This window comes from Pipistrellus hanaki (assembly GCF_964339955.1).
Source record: "Pipistrellus hanaki genome assembly, chromosome: 2".
NCBI lineage: Eukaryota > Metazoa > Chordata > Mammalia > Chiroptera > Vespertilionidae > Pipistrellus > Pipistrellus hanaki.
In genome coordinates this window covers 74,684,469-74,703,155 of record NC_140504.1, presented here as the reverse complement: position 1 = coordinate 74,703,155, position 18,687 = coordinate 74,684,469, and the positions used below count along the sequence as shown (strand labels likewise).

At 38.0% G+C, this 18,687-nt stretch overlaps 1 protein-coding gene across 9 annotated transcripts in view; it reads left to right on the top strand.

The window, feature by feature from the left end:
- The window catches only part of SENP7 (SUMO specific peptidase 7), a 143,378-nt gene that overhangs the window by 10,427 nt on the left and 114,264 nt on the right, over positions 1-18,687 (top strand). For 8 of the 9 annotated variants that reach the window (XM_084875449.1, XM_084875450.1, XM_084875446.1 and 5 more), the window contains 2 exons: positions 13,418-13,516; positions 17,269-17,366. Coding sequence is in view for 7 of the 9 variants with exons in the window: in XM_084875450.1 (XP_084731576.1) it covers positions 13,418-13,516; positions 17,269-17,366 (197 nt within the window). In the remaining 2 variants the exon portion in view is untranslated. The remainder of the gene's footprint in view (positions 1-13,417; positions 13,517-17,268; positions 17,367-18,687) is intronic. The other variant, XM_084875444.1, reaches the window with a different exon arrangement.

Here is an 18,687-nt window from a genome sequence, read left to right as displayed (position 1 = left end):
AAAAAATGTCTCTCATTATCTACAAATATATTGTTCAAAAATATACATATAAAGTTAGATTACTGCATTTTATTTTTATTTATTTATTTACTTATTTAGTGATTTTTAGAGGATATTTATTAAAGCTAGGATAATGAAACAATGAAGGGCCTACGAAGCGACAGGGAAGAGAATACGTGGGGAAATAAACCTAAAACCAGCTGCTTTGCCTCACTAAGAAATAAAAAAGGGGATCTTGGGGATAGGTTTGGGTGGTTAGGGATGAGCTGCTGCTGCCCATTGCTCCCCTGGCCACAAGCCTTGGTGGGTCCCTTGTTGCCTGGTGTGCCGTAGGTGCAGACAAGACAAGAATTTTATAATTTTTCACTATTTTGTTTACTTAATATTTCATAATAAAGTAATTATAAAATACTTTCTTTGTGTTTATTTGATTCCTATTCAAGAGAATTACTTTATATATAGTCAATATAGGCACAGAGTTAAATTTTTTAACATTTTCTAATGGTGGTGTGCCTCGTGATTTTTTCATGAAACAAGTGTGCCTTTGCCCCAAAAAGGTTGAAAAACACTGCCTTAGGAGATGTATGCCTGTGAGGGAGGGGGAAGAAGAGGGGTAAGAGAAAGGCACGGGTGTGCTCCTGGGAGGGAGAGTGCCTGAACTATTGCATTTTAAAAATGTGGAATTTCTTAGGAAATCAGCATATTAAATTCATGTTAGTAGTTCATATTATTGCCTTTTCTCTTAAGCCAGCTTTCGAAATAAACTACTGAAAGGATTAGAGCATTGATGGGTATAAGGACAAGACACTGATACTATTTTGAGTGTAAAGAATTTAGAAATATTTCTAAAGCAAAACTAGCTTGTTGCAGATAAATTAGAAAATTCAACTGAGCAAAAATTAATACTTTGTTTTATAGCCTTCTAATTTGCCCATCTATATGTTAAAAGAACAGAAAATCACAAAATACTGTTTTATAATTTGCTTTTTCTACTTAACTATGTTGTGAATATTATTTTCTAAAATAAAATTTAAGGCATTGCTCTGTTAGATAGGCATTGACTACTTAACATGTATTAGACACACATAAGTATACCAGGGAAGCAGTGGTAAACATAGAAAAAATAAGAGCTTATTTGTTTATTTGAGCAAAACTGACATCTGGGGAGCTAAAATGCTCCAGAGAATAACAGTTTGTCAGCTTCTTTTATGCATTTGAAATTAAGGAGCGGGCGTAAGGAAGATTGGAGAAAGGAAGGTTGAGGAATAAATTATAGGATAGTTAACAAGATTATTCAATATGTGCTTTCAAAATGCTATGAGTGTTGCCCTGGCGGAGCAATAGTTGGTTAGAGCATTGTCCCAATATGCCAAGGTTGAGGGTTCGATCTCTGGTCAGGGCACATACAAGGAACAAGTTGATGTTTCTCTCTCTCTCTCTCTCCCCTCTCCCCCGTTTCCTTTCTTTAAAAAATCAATTAAAAAATTAATAAATAAAATTTAAAAAATTGTTATGAGGGTTAATACCCTCTTCGAGGGGTATTTGATATTTCAAAGGTTTGTTATCCTGGTTGCACAAGAATGTGAATGGGATTTGCTTAAAACCTTTATCTAAGGAAGTTATAGGCTAAGGGCATGAGTATCCTACATGACCTGTTGAGTTAGGAATTTATTCAGATCACCCTGTGAGGTTACTTTTATCCACAGTTCCCCTTTTTGCTTGTAAATCTGAAGGATGCGTTGATGACCAACCTTTTGGTCAGACAGTGTGAACTCACAATGCTAGGAAGGCTCATTCCTAGGAAGTTTCAGTATTGATGTTATCTTGTTTACCATTGGAGATGGCACAATACTGTAACCATGGGATCTGTGTTGAGGCCAGATTTTCCCCAAATGGGAAGGGCAGGTAAATGGAAGTCAGTCAGCTTATGGCTTTCACTGTATGTGTGTAAAAAACCACTCTGGATTATTGTCAACTATCATGATCCGAGTTTTGCCTTTTGTCCCATTTTTTTCTTTTTTTAACATTTAAAAAATATATTTGTATTGATTTCAGAGAGGAAGGGAGAGGGAGAGAGAGAGAGAAACATCAGTGATGCAAGAGAATCATTGATTAGCTGTCTCTTGCATGCCCCACACTGGGGATCAAGCCCACAACTCTGGCATCTGCCCTGTTTGGGAATCAAACCATGACCTCCTGGTTGATAGGTCGATGCTCAACAGCCGGTTGGGCTGTCCCATTTTTTCATACTTGGTGTCTAGTATAACATTTACATAGACTATAAAACAGTATTATTAACAGTTATTTTACACATGTTGATTAATCATAAAGTTGGATTATATAGAGAAACGCAAAGAACAAGTGTAACAATTATGACTAATAGCATTAGCAGACAGAGGAAGGCAATCAAACAAAATGGATTCTGGCATGGCCGGTGTGGTTCAGCTGTTGAACTTTGACCCAGGAACCAAGAGGATACTGGTTTGATTCCAGGTCTGGGCACATTCCTGGGTTGTTAGGCTCCATCCCCAGTGGGAGGTATGCAGGAGGCAGCCGATTGATGATGTTTCTCTCTCATTAATGTTCCTATCTCTCTATCCCTCTCTTTTCCTCTCTCTATAAAAGACAATAAAAACATATTTAAAAAACAATAATAACAAAATGAATTCTGAGTTCAATATTAATCCATAGGTGCATAGGCCTTGTTGATGTCATAGGATAACTGTCTATTTCTGGTGTTGGTTGCCTCTGGTCCTGGAGGAATCTCTGACGTCCATAGATAGAGGTAGGTGTGCATTTGTGGTTAGGTGCCTGATAAGTTTCCTTTCAATGAGGTTAGAGAGTATCTTTTATTTGATGTCAATTCCAAAAACCACAAAAATCTCTAGGCGGCAGTCAGTGATCTTTAAAGTCTTTGCTCTATGATCTTGCTATGAAAGGAAGTGGTTACCAAATTGGCATTTTCTTTTTAAAAATATTTCTATTGATTGCAGAGAAAGGAAGGGAGAGGGAGAGGGAGAGATAAACATCAGTGATGAGAGTGAATCATCGCACACCTCCTACTGGGGATCGAGTCTGCAAACCAGGCATGCACCCTAACTGGGAATCGAACCCATGGACTCTTGGTTCATGGGTCAACACTCAACCACTGAGCCAAACCAGCAAGGCAGTGGAATTTTCTTGAAACGACTACAAACTTTGGCAATAGTATGTCTCCTTTAAGTAATGGCAGCTTGTAAGTTTCATCTAAGTGCATTTCAGCTAGTAAGCTTAAATGCACTATGGTTCACGAAGGAATACAAGAAACAAACCAAAAAAAAAAAAAAAAAAAAAAAAAAAAAAAAAAAGGGGAGCCAGAGAACAGGGAAACCAATAAGCTATCTTAGGTTTCCTGTAGCCTCTACTATTCATTTAATTAGCAACTATTGTTTACCCATGCAACATATCCTAAAAGTTTTTCTCTATATATATCTATACTAATAAAAGGGTAATATGCTAATTAGACTGGGACACCTTCCAGGAAACCTTCTGGATGTCCTTCCAGACAAAGCCATGGTGGTGCGGCTGAGGCAGAGGCAGTTAGGGTGATCGGGCAGGGAGGGGAGTGAAGTTGGGGGCAATCAGGCCAGGAGGGGAGTGCAGTTGGGGGTGAGCAGGCCGGCAGGGGGGTGGGCAGTTGTAGGATCGGGCCTAAACTGGCAGTCAGACAGACATCCTCCAAGGGGTCCCAGATTGGAGAGGGTGCAGGCCAGGCTGAGGGACACATTCCCTGTGCATGAATTTTGTACACCGGGCCATATATGTGTGTGTGTGTGTGTGTGTGTACACTGAGTGGCCAGATTATTATGATCACCTGACGTTTGTTGGCAAATTAGCCGTACACTGCATTGAATGAGATATGGAAGCCGAAGCCTGTTTGAACACCTTTGCTGTCTGCAGTTACCAAGATAAAACGTCTGCAATTCGCACAGGAACACAAGGATTGGACAGTCAATCATTGGAAAAAAGTCATGTGGTATGATGAATCATGTATTCAGTTGCATCATACAGATGGCAGAGTGAGAGTTTGGTGAAAACAGTATGAAAGCATGCACCCCACATGCATGAGTACAACCCTTCAAGCTGATGGGGGCAGTGTTATGGTTTGGGGCATGTTTTCCTGGCATGATTTGAGCCCTTTAATTCGTGTGGAACAACATCTGAATAGTATAACATACCTAAGTATCATTGCTGATCAAGTTCATCCTATCATGTTGATGGCGTATCCCAGTGGAGATGGCTTCTTCCAATGCGCCATGCCACGGTGCTCGTATTGTGCAGGTGCTCGTATTCAACAACGTGAGGGAGACTACCTTGCTTATGGCCAGATCTCAATCCCATTGAGCATTTGTGGGACAAAGTTAAAAGCCATCAAGTAGCTGGTTCCACAACCATCAAATCTCACACAACTGGACAGTGCTATTCACCAGGCATGGTGTCAGATTCCTCACATCACCTTTCAACATCTTGTGGAGTCCATGCCAAGGAGAATCACCACAGTACTGAAGGCAAAAGGTGGCCCAACGAAGTACTGATGGGGTGGTCACAGTAATCTGGCCACTCAGTGTATGTGCTTGTATGTATATATATGAGATTTTAACCCTTAAAACCTCCAAGTCTAAAGAAAAAACTAAAACGTAATCATGTAATCAGCATTCTTTAGCTTGGACATTTAAAAAAATATATATATTTTATTGATTTTTGTACCGAGAGGAAGGGAGAGAGATAGAGAGTTAGAAACATACAGGCCAGGGCTAGAAACATTTTCATAGACACAAATGCCAATTATTTAACATGGACTTATTTTTTAAAAATATATTTTTATTGATTTCAAAGAGAGGGAGAGGGAGAGGAAGATAGAAACATCAGTGAGAATCATTGATCGGCTGCCTCCTGTACGCCCTCTATTTGGGATCAAGCCCCCCACCTAGGCATGCCCCTACTGGGAAGGTACTATTACCTCCTGGTTCATAAGTCAACTCTTAACCACTGAGTCATACCAACTGGGCTCTAATAGTTTTTTTTTAATTTTTATTATTATTTTTTTTATTTATTTATTTAATATATTTTATTGATTTTTATCCAGAGAGAAAGGGAGAGAGATAGAGAGTTAGAAACATCGATGAGAGAGAGTCATCGATCAGCTGCCTCTTGCACACCCCCTACTGGGGATATGCCCGCAACCAAGGTACATGCCCTTGACCGGAATCGAACCCGGGACCCTTCAGTCCCCAAGCCGACGCTCTATCCATTGAGCCAAACCGGTCCCGGCTAATAGTTTTTATTCCCACTCATTCTGCCTAACTTTATAGCCATTTTTTTCTTCTTTCTAATTGTGTGTGCAAAGATTAATTTAGAAATATCAAAGGTTCCTCATCTGGGCCATCTTAGTTATAAATGGGAGCCTTACTATAGTGGGCTTGTTGTCTGTGGAGGACCAATTTCTCATCTTAATTTGAAATTTGTAGAATCTGAACAAACTTTGAGGGAAAACCAGTGTTTACCTGCATGTCTCTGTAACAGCCAAATGTGGATGTACATATAGGACTATTTTCCCCTCAGGCACAGTTGTAAACATTTTTAATGACTGCCTTACATTCCCTTATATGAGTCTATTACAGTTAATTTAACCAATATCCTGTTGTTAAAATTTAAGATGTTTTCAAATTAAAAAAAATTATAAATAGTGATGCAATCATTCTTGTCACTAAATCTTTGGAATATCATTACTAAATTATTTTTGGCCTTTAGATGGAAGCTGGATGTAGATTGATTCAAGAGTGATCTCTGGATAGCCGAAACTGGTTTGGCTCAGTGGTAGAGCGTCGGTCTGTGGACTGAAAGGTCCCAGGTTCGATTCCGGTCAGGGGCATGTACGTTGGTTGCGGGCACATCTCTGGTAGGGGGTGTGCAAGAGGCAGCTGGTCAATGTTTCTCTCTCATCGACGTTTCTAGCTCTCTATCTCTCTCCCTTCCTCTCGGTAAAAAAATCAATAAAGATATATTTAAAAAAAAAAAAGTGATCTCTGGATAGATGTGGAGTAAGAGTATGAATACTTTAGCCAAAACCAGTTTGGCTCAGTGGTAGAGCGTCGGTCTGCGGACTGAAGGGTCCCAGGTTCGATTCCGGTCAAGGGCATGTACATTGGTTGCGGGCACATCCCCAGTAGGGGGTGTGCAAGCGGCAGCTGGTTGATGTTTCTCTCTCATCGACATTTCTAGCTCTCTATCTCTCTCCCTTCCTCTCTGTAAAAAATCAGTAAAATATATTAAAAAAAAAAAAGAGTATGAATACTTTAAATTCTGATAATGAGAAATCCGTAGTCTTTGGATTTGTACACGAGAAACTTGATGCTCCATTTTGAAAACAAATTTAGTTTAATTTTTTCCCCCATCACCATTTATCCCCTCTATGCTGTCTTCTACCTCCACCCATCCCCCTACACCCCTTGATATTTTATTTTGAACACTGAAAACAAGACTTAAATTTTTCCTTGGTAAGTCATAGCTGTATCTGTGGGCGGACCTCCAATTTTCGTCAAAGAATAGATTTATATTTATGTAGTATCTGAGCAACTATGTGATTAAGATTCTCAAGTTCTATATTTAGAACATGGCCAAGACCAGTTCAGCCTGAATAGTTTGAAGAGTATATGTTAGCCAGTGGCCAGGAGTTCAGTTGGTTATAGTGTTGTCACAAAACGCCAAGGTAGTGGGGTGGATCTCTTGTTAGGGCACATACAAAAAGCATGAATGAATGTATAAGTAAATGGGACAACAAATTGATGTTTCTCATCTCTCAAATCAATAATAAAAAAAAGTATGTGTTAACAATGTGTTAGTTTCAATATAATCCAGCATATATTTTTTTCCTGGGTTACCTGCTTTTGAGAGCATTCTCTTTTTGAGGATGTATTAAAATGAATTAAGTTTGAAATGAGCCTCAAAATAACTATGCATTGACTTGCTAAATGGCTTGTGTAGTTTTACATCTGAATATTAATAAATAAAAATAAAGGTTCTTGAACTTTGTTTTTGGGAAGTTATTAGAGTTCTATCAATGTAAATAATATTTGAAGGGAAAGGCATTTAGAACCCATTTTGCCTTAGAAGATTAAATTTCAATCTTTAAAGTATAATGAGACTATTAAAAATACATATTAGCCGGGACCGGTTTGGCTCAGTGGATAGAGCGTCGGCCTGTGGACTGAAAGGTCCCGGGTTCGATTCCGGTCAAGGGCATGTACCTAGGTTGCGGGCACATCCCCAGTGGGGGGTGTGCAAGAGGCAGCTGGTTGATGTTTCTCTCTCATCAACGTTTCTAACTCTCTGTCCCTCTCAATTCCTCTCTGTAAAATCAATAAAATATATTTAAAAAAAAATACATATTAGAAGTTCATTTTGATTCTTGTAATGGAATTGTATAATATGCTTTGTTGAATCATTAATACCTTGGAATCTTTGTTAATTGTGCACAGTTGAGACTATGATTAAAATTTGTCTAAGAAAAGGTTAGATTCTTGCAAAAAGGCTTACATATTTTTGACTGGCTAATGATTAAGAAAAAATTGAGTATAGAAAAAATTGACAGTAGTTAGTTGTACCCAAAATCTACTTGTCATTCATATACAGTATTAGAGTGAGAGACTTAATTATATTGACAAGGAAGCTGAAAGATAGATTTTTCTGGAGCTTTAAATGTTTTTTCTTTTCTTTGCCTTTAATAACTGGATGGATTTGGAAACTTAAGAAAACAAAAAAATGAAAATAAAAATCACTTCTTAACTTTCAGAGATAATCACTAATAAAGATATTTGTATATATTCTTCCATATTTTTTTTCTGTACGTGGGTTTTTTTGCATTTCATCAAGGTTGTCCAATTTGTTGGCATATAGTTGTTCATAGTATTTACTTACAATCCTTTGTATTTCTGTGATGTCACTTGTTACTTTGTGGGTTCTCTGTTTGTTTCTTGATGAGTCTGGCTAATGGTTTATCAATTTTTTATCTTTTCAAAGAACCAACTCTTGGTTTCATTGACCTTTTGGATTGTTTCTTTTAGATTTTGCTTCATTTATTTCTGCTCTGATATTTATTATTTCCTTCTTTCTACTTAAACTCTGGGCTTTTAACCCAGAACAACTTTGTTGTTCTTTTTCAGGTTCCTATAAGTGAAAAGTTAGACTGTTCATTTGAGCTTTTTCTTGTTTATTGAGATAGGCTTGGAATGCTATGAATTTCCGTTTTAGGACTGCTTTTACCCTGTGTTCCACAGATTTTGGTTTGTTTTCTCATTTTCATTTTTAAAAAAAATCTTAAATGCATGCGTGTTTATTCCAATACTGCCAGCAGTATGGGAGAGCAGCAGGTCATCCACAAAAATCTGCTCTGCAGCCCTAGCCTGTTTGGCTGAGTGGATACAGTGCAGGCCTGCAGACTGATAGTTCCCAGGTTCAATTCTGGTCAAGGGCACATGCCAGATTGCAGGAGGCAGCCAATCAATGGTTCTTTCTCATCATTGATGTTTCTATCCTTTTCTCCCTTTCCCTTCCTCTTTGAAATCAATAAAAACGAGTTTTAAAAAAATTTGCTCTGTAATCCTCCATAAGTCAGCTACTTATGTAGGGTAGGACAAGGATAACATGGAGAAGTAGGGATTACAGGCATGGGGAAGTAGAATGGGGTAGGACTCCATTGTTTGGGCAACAAGATGGTTAATATTTTCATAATAAAAGCATAATAGGCTAATTAGACTGGATGTCTTTCCAGACGTCCTTCCAGATGATCTTCTGGACGAAGCCGCGGCTGCAAGGAAAATCTGGGTCCTGGGTGCCAGAGGGAAGCCGGTGCCAGAGCTGGGGAAGGAAGGCCTATTTTTGCACGAATTTTGTGCATTGGGCCTCTAGTGTTTTCATAGTAGGCAGTTCTTGAATGAGAATGGTTCCAAGATTGACTCCCAAATCGTGGGGGCTTACAAGTGTCAGCCAGGTCAGAATGCCCTTTCTTTAACCAACATAAGGCAATCATGGTTAACAGAGCATGATTAATATTTCTTATAATCATAGCTTGTCCCCAATATTCTGTTTTTGCCCCTAACATTCCCACACTGCTATTTCTATCAACTTATATCTATAAAATTATTTGCAGATGAAAAGTCTCATCCTGCTGGGCTACATCTGCTTCTGCCTTGAAAGCAGTTCCCAGGGTTGGAATTCACCAAGTGCAGGATCTTAGATATGTTTTCTATCAACTGAGAATTGTCAGAAATATTAAAACAGCACATTCCTTTAAATTCCTCACAATTGTGGTTATGCTGCAGCAGCAAATAATCTGTTGCTGCCTGATTTTCTAGAATAGCCTCTGACCTGGCTCAGCTCTTGACTTATCCCATGTATGGTCCTGGATGTGGCATGAAGGGCTTTTACCACCTACAAGCCAGCCGCTCACTTCTACATTAAGGGAGCCTAGCAATGCCAGGTTAACAAAGCAGTATAGTCAGCAGGAGCTCCACAGGTGGAGATCGTCATTGCAGTCCGGTGCCATGGCCTTGAGAAAGTCTCTTTTTGTTCAGACCCTGTGATGTTTCTGAGGCATAAAGACAGTCAGTCATCCTAAGGAACAGGGCCCCTGGTGCTGTTAGCAGGGATAAATAGTTTATGTGACATAAACCAACCAGCCAGCAGCTTAGTATGTCTATTACTATAAGGGAAGGTGACGTTATCAGAACAATTAATATTGTAGTTATTAGATACTGAAAGACAATAACTAGAATACTCAGTAAGAGTAAGACATTTGCCATGGGGAACTACTGCGGTAACCTTTAGAGCAAGCAAGTCAAACTTAGAGGCTAACACTGGCCAAATAAGCAAGGTTTGAGTTTATGTGGGCCACAAAAGAAAAGCTTCAATTTTCATAGAAACGAAGGTTTATTTTGATAGAGACATGCTGGATACAAAGGGTTGAAATAGGTGAGTAGTCGTTAACATAAAATAATAGAACATTTTAATAAAAATTAATATATTTTCTTACCAGACACTGAATAACTGCACAAATTAATAAGTATAATGTGAATCTATTTTTCTTGTTCTCCGAAAACGAAATGTTTCCTCTTGCACATACCAAACAGGTCAGTACAAGACTAATGATGTGGCACTCAGCTACTAAAATATTCACTGCTAGTATTAGTGAAGAGAAATGGTATGCTTGCATGTAAGGTGCATAAGGGAAATGAATGCAACATGATTATAGTAATCTGTCATTATCGAATGTTGTAGTTCATTATTAATAAGTAGGAACCTGGCTGAAACCGGTTTGGCTCAGTGGTAGAGTGTCAGTCTGCGGACTGAAAGGTCCCAGGTTCGATTCCGGTCAAGGGCATGTGCATTGGTTGCGGGCACATCCCCGGTAGGGGGTGTGCAAGAGGCGGCTGGTTGATGTTTCTCTCTCATCGACGTTTCTGACACTATCTCTCTCCCTTCCTCCTCTCTGTAAAATATCAATAAAATATATTAAGAAAAAATAAGTAGAAACCTGGTGCTTGGAAATTCCTCACAATCATGACTTGTAGGATCGGGCCGAAACTGGCTCTCTGACATCCCCTGAGGGATCCCAGATTGTGAGAAGGTGCAGGCCAGGCCAGGGGACCCCACTGGTGCACAATTAGGCCAGGGAGGTACCACGGGAGGGCTCCAGGGGATGTCCGGCCTGTCTTGCCTAATCCTGTTTAGCCAGACCCCAACAGCAAGCTAACCTACCGGTTTGTGAGCGTCATAGCGACTTATTGAATGGTCGAACGAACTGTTGGACACTTAGCATGCGAGGCTTTTATTATATAGGATTATGTATAACAGGATATTGTGAAAATTAAGTTACGTAGTTTTTATGAAAAAAATTCTTACATATGTTTTTACATATGGCTTTACAGCAGTGGTCGTTACCCAAAGGTTGGGAACTGCTAGCAGGATCGCCTAAGACCATCGGAAAACACAGATATTTACATTAGCATTCATTAACAGTAGGAAAATTACAGTTATGAAGTAGCAACGAAAATAATTTTATGATTGGGGGTCACAACATGAGGAACTCTATTAAAGGGTCGAGGTATTAGAAAGGTTGAGAACCACTGATTTAGAGCCGAGAGATCCTTGCTCTCTGTCAGAGGGACCATGAGGCCTGGTCACAGGAGGAGGTGGCAATGCTCTCTAGAGGTGGTGTTCCTTGAGTGAGTGTAGGGCTTGTAACCTTGGCTGGCAGGTGTCCATGATCTCTTGGCTGCAGCAGTGTCAGAAGTTAGCCGTGTCCTAGCTGATAATTTCACAAGGCCCAGTCTTCAAAACTCATGTTTGGTCTCACTCCAGGTCATGGATGTACTTCAACTTATGTCTGCCTCATTTCTCGCTGGATGTGTGGACTGAGGACGGTGGTCATTTTCATGTTTTTAAAGTTATCTTTGATTTCTTCCTTGATTTCATTGTTAACACATTCATTGTTTAGTAACATGTTGTTTAGCTTCCCCATGTTTAATGTTTTTCAGTGCTTTTATTGCTGATTTCTAGTTTTATGCCATTGTGATCCAAGAAGATGCTTGATATAAGTTCAGTCTTCTTGAACTTGTGGAGACTTATTTTGTGTCCTAACATGTGGTCTGTCTTTGAGAATGTATAGTATGCACTTGAGAAGAATGCATATTGTGTAGCTTTGTGGTAAATGTTCTATAAATGTTAATGAAATCCATCTGATCTAGTATGCCATGTAAAGTAGCTGTTTCCTTGTTGAATTTTTTTTTGTCTGGAAGATGTATCTAATGATGTCAGTGGAGTGGTCAAGTCCCCTACTATGACTGTATTGCTTGTCCATCTCTCCCTTAAAAATCTCCAGGAGCTTTTTAAAAAAAATATATTTAGGTGCTCCTACTATAATAGCTTTTAAATCTTTGGACATGACTAATCTTTGATTAGGGTCAAATTATGAATCATTCTGATATTTAGACGAGACAGCCCACAATCAAATAGCATTCCAGTTAATTTTTAGGAGAAGAGAATGTGGCTTAGCCTCTAAAATAGAAAATATAATAAGACATTTGAGAAGTGGTTAAAAGGATACAAGTCACTGTTAAGGGTAACCATACTCAAATGGACTACAGTGTAGTCACAAGATACATGATTTAGTTTATGTAAATTCCAATGATATATTTTATTTTTTAAAATTTTATTATTATTTTAAATTTAATAAATCTTTATTGCTCAGATTATTACAGTTGTTTCTCCTTTCCCCCCCCATAGCTCCCTTCCACCTGGTTCCCACCCCACCCTCTGCCCTTTACCCCCCCCACCCCTGCATTGTCCTCATCCATAGGTATACGATTTTAGTCCAGTCTCTTCCTGCACCCCCACACCCTTTTCCCCCTGATAATTATAAATCCATTCCTCTTTTTTGCCTCTGATTCTATTATATTCACCAGTTTATTCTGTTTCTCAGATTTTTAATTCACTTGATTTTTAAATTCACTTGTTGATATATGTGCATTTGTTGATCATAATTTTTTTTTAAAATAAATTTTTATTGTTCATATTATTACAAATGTTCCTCCCCCCCCCCCCCCCTTGCTCTCCTCCACCAGGTTCCCACCCCACCCTCTGCCCTTTCCCCACCCCCCATTGTCCTCATCCATAGGTGCACAGTTTATGTTCAGTCTCTTCCCAATTCTAGATTGAGGAAGTAGTTCATACAAAGTTCTTGAGATATGCTTGAAGATGGTTGTGTTTATGTGTGAGTGATGTGAAAGCCTAGATTGTTAAGAATTTTATTTATAAGTAACGGGTTTCATTATTATAGTTTTAAGTATTGTAGCCATTCTTGGATTGGTGTATTAGAGAACTATGAGGATAACCTTTGGAAGATTAGAAGGGGAAGAGACTATAGGTAAGAGAATATTTATGGAGCTATTATGATACTTCATTTATATTGAATGAGAGGTTTTTAAAAATAAAATTATATTTAACTGCATATAAATTAAGGACTAGTTTAAAACTCTTTACAACTAATAGCAAAATATTAATGCAGGATAATGGTTCTGTTAGCTAATCCAGCTTTTTTTTTTTTTTTTTTTTAATATATTTTATTGGTTTTGTACAGAGAGGAAGGGAGAGAGATAGAGAGTTAGAAACATCCATGAGAGAGAGTCATCGACCAGCCGCCTCTTGCACACCCCCTACTGGGGATATGCCCGCAACCAAGGTACATGCCCTTGACCGGAATCGAACCCGGGACCCTTCAGTCCCCAAGCCGACGCTTATCCATTGAGCCAAACAGGTCCCGGCTAATCCGGCTTTTATTTATATTTTAATTAAATTGATTATTTTCTCATTCTGGTTTCAGATAACAAAGATATTAGATGCAAAACCAGAAGATGTTCGTGTGAAATCACCACTGTCCAAACTCAGAAGCTCAGAACGGTGGGATCTCCCTTTGCAGGGGGTAAATAAAAACTTAGTTCTTCTAAGTATATAGTGTTATTGGTGTCTTTAAAACATTTTAGGGAAACTGAATTTTTTATTTTCTTATATGTCCTTTTGTATTTTTTTTGTTTTGTTATTTATTTGTAGGTTTTAAATTAGTTTATTTCAGGTATATGTTGAACTGATGCTTTGAGGTTAAGGTCTTTCGTTTAAATATAAATACACCTTATTATGCATTATTTTTCTTCATCAGATGCAAATATCATTGTAAAAGAAATTATTTTAAATATATGAGAACATTCAGCTTATTAGAATCAGACGCTCTTTTATTCTCATTTTATAGATTTGAGAGGGTTTATCTTAAACGGTAACACAGTTGTTTTTCCAAAAGATATTTTGATTATAAATTGGAACTTTAATTTTATCAGTATTAAGCATTATTGCAGATTCTCATAATGAGATATACCTTTTTATGTATTATTTTTGCTCTTGCCTCACACAAATTATTTTCAGTTTTAAAAAAGTCCTTTTGTTGGGAGAGCTGGAGAGTGGAACAAATTTTTTAAATATGTTTTTTAAAAATTGATTTTAGAGAGAGAGGAAGAGGGATAGATAGAAACATCGATGAGAGAAAGACATGGATTGGCTGCCTCCTGCACCCTCCCCACTTGATGTTTTTTTTTCTTTCCAGTTTTATTAATAAAGACAATGTTGCAGTGATCATCATTTTTCATATATAGGGAACCATTTTTAAGTGGGATTACTGGATCTAAGGAATTTTTATATTAAACTTTAATAAATTGTAAAATTGTCACACAGACAATTTACACTAATTTATATTGCCACCAATGAGAGTTCCTATTTTCTACAAACTGACTAGCACGGGGTGTTAACATACAGTAAGATTGTTGTCAATTTAATAGGAAGATAAAAATTATTATTATCCTTTAAATTCCTACCCTAGGACATACTTAGAAAGGGGAAGAGAGAGGAAGAGAGAGAGAGAGAGAGAGAGAGAGAGAGAGAGAGAGAGAGAGAGAGAGAGAGAAACAGAAACATCAATGTGAGAGAGAAACATTGATTGGTTGCCTCTGTACGTGCCCTGACTGGGGATTGAACCTGCAACCCAGGTATATGCCCTGATTTGGAATTGAACTGCAACCTTTTGGTGTGAAGGACTACGCTAAACAAATTGAGCCACTTCAACTGGGCAAAAACTATTATTTTAAGAAAATTTTGTCTCTCTGCATTTATATATTTTATTTTATTATTTTTTATTATTATCTTTAATATATTTTATTGATTTTTCACAGAGAGGAAGGGAGAGAGATAGAGCTAGAAACGTCAATGAGAGAGAAACATCGATCAGTTGTCTCTTGCATACCCCCTATTGGGGATGTGCCCGCAACCAACGTACATGCCCTTGGCCGGAATCGAACCTGGGACCTTTCAGTCCGCAGACCGATGCTCTACCGCTGACCCAAACCGGTTTCGGCTATATATTTTATTTTATGTTGTAGTATATTGAATTTATTGTGGAATACAAGTGTATATATATTGTATTTTTGGAAAATAAAAAAAGTTTTGTTGTTGCTGACGTGCACTATGCACTTTGTTCTCTTATTGCTTAGGCAATTTTCAAGGGTCTTTAGAAGCTCTATGCCAAGAGCTGGGGGCAGAGACCAAAATGTTTTTTTTTCTATTATTTTATAGTCATCAAGTTTCATCCATGTTGTAACGTCAGAATTTCCTTTCTTTTCAATGGCAAATAATATTTCATTGTATGTGTAGACTACATTTTGATTATCAATTCATCTATTGATGGGACATAGTTGATTTGCTTCCACCTTTTAGCTGTTGTGAACAATGCTGTTATGAATATGGCTGTACAAATATCTCTTCAGGGAAGAGAGTGTTTTAAATTTACTATATATATAATCATTTTGCATCATTTTGAGATAAGCTACTATTACATTTGCTTTCAAACAGGAGACTAATGCATAGAAATAAGATAAATAATTTGTCTAGATTCACACTGTATATTAAATAAATAATTAAAAAAATATATTTTATTGATTTTCCACAGAGAGGAAGGGAGAGGGATGGAAAACTAGAAACATCAATTAGAGAGAAACATCGACCAGCTGCCTCTTGCACACCCCCCACCAGGGATGTGCCCGCAACCAAGGTACATGCCCTTGACCAGAATCAAACCTAGGACCTTTCAGTCCACAGACCAATGCTCTATCCACTGAGCCAAACCGGTTTCAGCTTAAATAAATCATTTTCAACTTTTATTTATGGTAAGATTATTTTATATATTTTATTGATTTTGTACAGAGAGGAAGGGAGAGAGATAGAGAGTCAGAAACATCGATGAGAGAGAGTCATCGATCAGCTGCCTCTTGCACACCCCCTACTGGGGATATGCCCGCAACCAAGGTACATGCCCTTGACCGGAATCGAACCCGGGACCTTTCAGTCCCCAAGCCGACGCTCTATCCATTGAGCCAAACCGGTCCCGGCTATTTATGGTAAGATTAAATCTAAACTCAGGCCAAGTCAGAGTAGCTCTGTAGTTGAGCATCAGCCTTTGAACCTGGAGGTTGCAGTTCAATTCCATGCGTGGGTTGCAGGCTTGATCCCCAGTGTGGGTAATGCAAGAGTCAGCCGATCATTGATTCTCATCATTGATGTTTCTATCTCTTCCTCTCCCTTCATCTATGAAGTCAATTAAAAAATTAAAATAAAGTAATTCTCTTAAAAAAAAAACACCCTACTTCTGTCAATAAGATATAGATTCTTCCTTAAAAATTTCCATGCAGCAATTCATAGGAAAACAATTTTAATCCCTTCCAAATGTTATAATCTCAGGTAATTCAGAATCATAGGCACTATTTAACTTCCCATGTAATAATTTTATTATTTCCTTTAGACAAAGGCAGAAATTTTCATAGTTATATAAGCTCTAGAATTTCAAAATGTTGATTTTCTAACTAAAGCTACTTTGAACTTGTTAACATTTATTTCTACTACTTTTTGGTGGATTTATATTTCTCTACTAGCAAAAGAGCCAATTGTTTTATAGATTGCATTTTCATCTCTTTGTGAACAGCTATGAATTTGACTGTTTATTTTGAACTTCTAAATAAAACTAACATTTAAATGACTTTTTATTATCATACTAGAGGCCCAGTCCATGAATTTATGCACTGGAGGAGGAGGGTCACTCAGCCCACCCTGTGCCCCCTTGCAGTCTGGGACCCCTCAATCCTTTAAAAAAATATATTTTGTTGATTTTTTACAGAGAGGAGGAGAAAGGGATAGAGAGCTAGAAACGTCGATGAGAGAGAAACATCCACCAGCTGCCTCCTGCACATCCCCCATTGGGGATGTGCCCGCAACCAATGTACATACCTTGATCGGAATCGAACCTGGGATCCTTCAGTCCACAGACCAATGCTCTACCAGTGAGCCAAACCGGTTTCAGTGCCCCTCAATCCTTACTGTCTGCCTGCAGGATAGGCTGGAGAGTCTCCTGCCACAGCCGCTGCACTTGCCAGCCATGAGCCCAGCTTCTGGCTGAGCAGCACTCCCCCTGTGGGAGCACACTGACCACCAGGGGGCAGCTCCTGCATTGAGCATCTGCGCCATGGTGGTCAGTGTACATCATAGCAACTGGTTGTTCAGCTGTTGGGTCGATGTGCATTTTAGGGTTTTATTATATAGGATTGCTATGTTTATTACTAAACTCCATTTTTTTTTCCATAGTGGGAAAGAAGCCGAAGAAACAACGTCCTTTCTCTAGACTGTAAAAGTAAAAAAGGTGTTCGTGGGCGTCCTGTCACTTCTAAGACATCATCAGAAAGGTAAGATACATGTGTATGTGTCTGGGATGGGCTTATACTATGTGTAAATAGTGTGATAATGGGTGGTGGATTTGTTCCCTTTGGATCTCAATTAAAACAAACTTTAAAATACAAGGATTAGATTCAATGGCCTCCAAGCTTCCTTACAAGCTCTATCTTTCTGTAATTATAAGTTACCTTAACTCCTTGTATTCGTGCATTTGGAACATCTTGATAAGCTTTAGCTGATAGTGCATGCGTTACATATAGACTTATTATAATGCTTGATTTATCATTTGTCATCTGTAGTGAAAAAGATGCTCCATTAATCAATTGGGGTTCTATAGTCATAGTATTAATGAAATGTGAATATACTGGACTTATATATATGGGGGATTCTGATTGTGATTATTATCAGAAGGAAGTTAGAACATATGAGGGTTGGACATCAGTAAATGATTAGAAAGTTGTTGTTTGACAAAAGGGTATTGAGTTTTCTTTTTTAGAATAGCAAATGAATAAAAAATGATAACAGCAAGGTAAAATTTACAATTATTGGGAGACCACACAAATTATTATTATTATTATTATTATTATTTTAAATATATTTTATTGATTTTCTACAGAGAGGAAGAGAGAGGGACAGAGAGCTAGAAACATCGATGAGAGAGAATCATCAATCAGCTGCCTCTTGCACACCCCCTCCTGGGGATGTGCCCGCAACCAAGGTACATGCCCTTGACCGGAATCGAACCCGAGACCTTTCAGTCCGCAGACCGACGCTCTATCCACTGAACCAAACCGGTTTCGGCAATGACCACACAAATTAGAAGGATAATTGGAATTCTTACATTTATGTCAGAGTACATGGTCTTATTCTCCCCTATCTTTAGGAAATATAAAAATACATTGGTGACTCCATAGAAGTTTATATACCTCCTAACCCTTTACCATACAAGGGATAAATTGTCATGACAAATATGCAGTGATTATGCTTTGAGCCTCAGAATAACTATTAACTCAATTTATAGACTCACTTTCTCCAAAGATTATTATGAACATGTCAAAAGTCGTATTTAATTTGAGAGATGGAATATTAGAAGTAGAGGAATCATTTTTTAATGAAATTAACCAGCATTTTCTGAGAGTTTGCACAAACCAGGTTGCTTTGCTTTATGGGAGAAATATTCTAAAAACTTTGCATACTTCAAAGTTTATATAATTCAAGTCTTATTTTTCTATATGAATGCTTTTTAAGTGGTGGAAGCAGGTTCTTTGAGCATATCAGTCTATTATTTCTTTAATATTGTCTTTTATTTTCTGGCAGTATATCTCATATTTT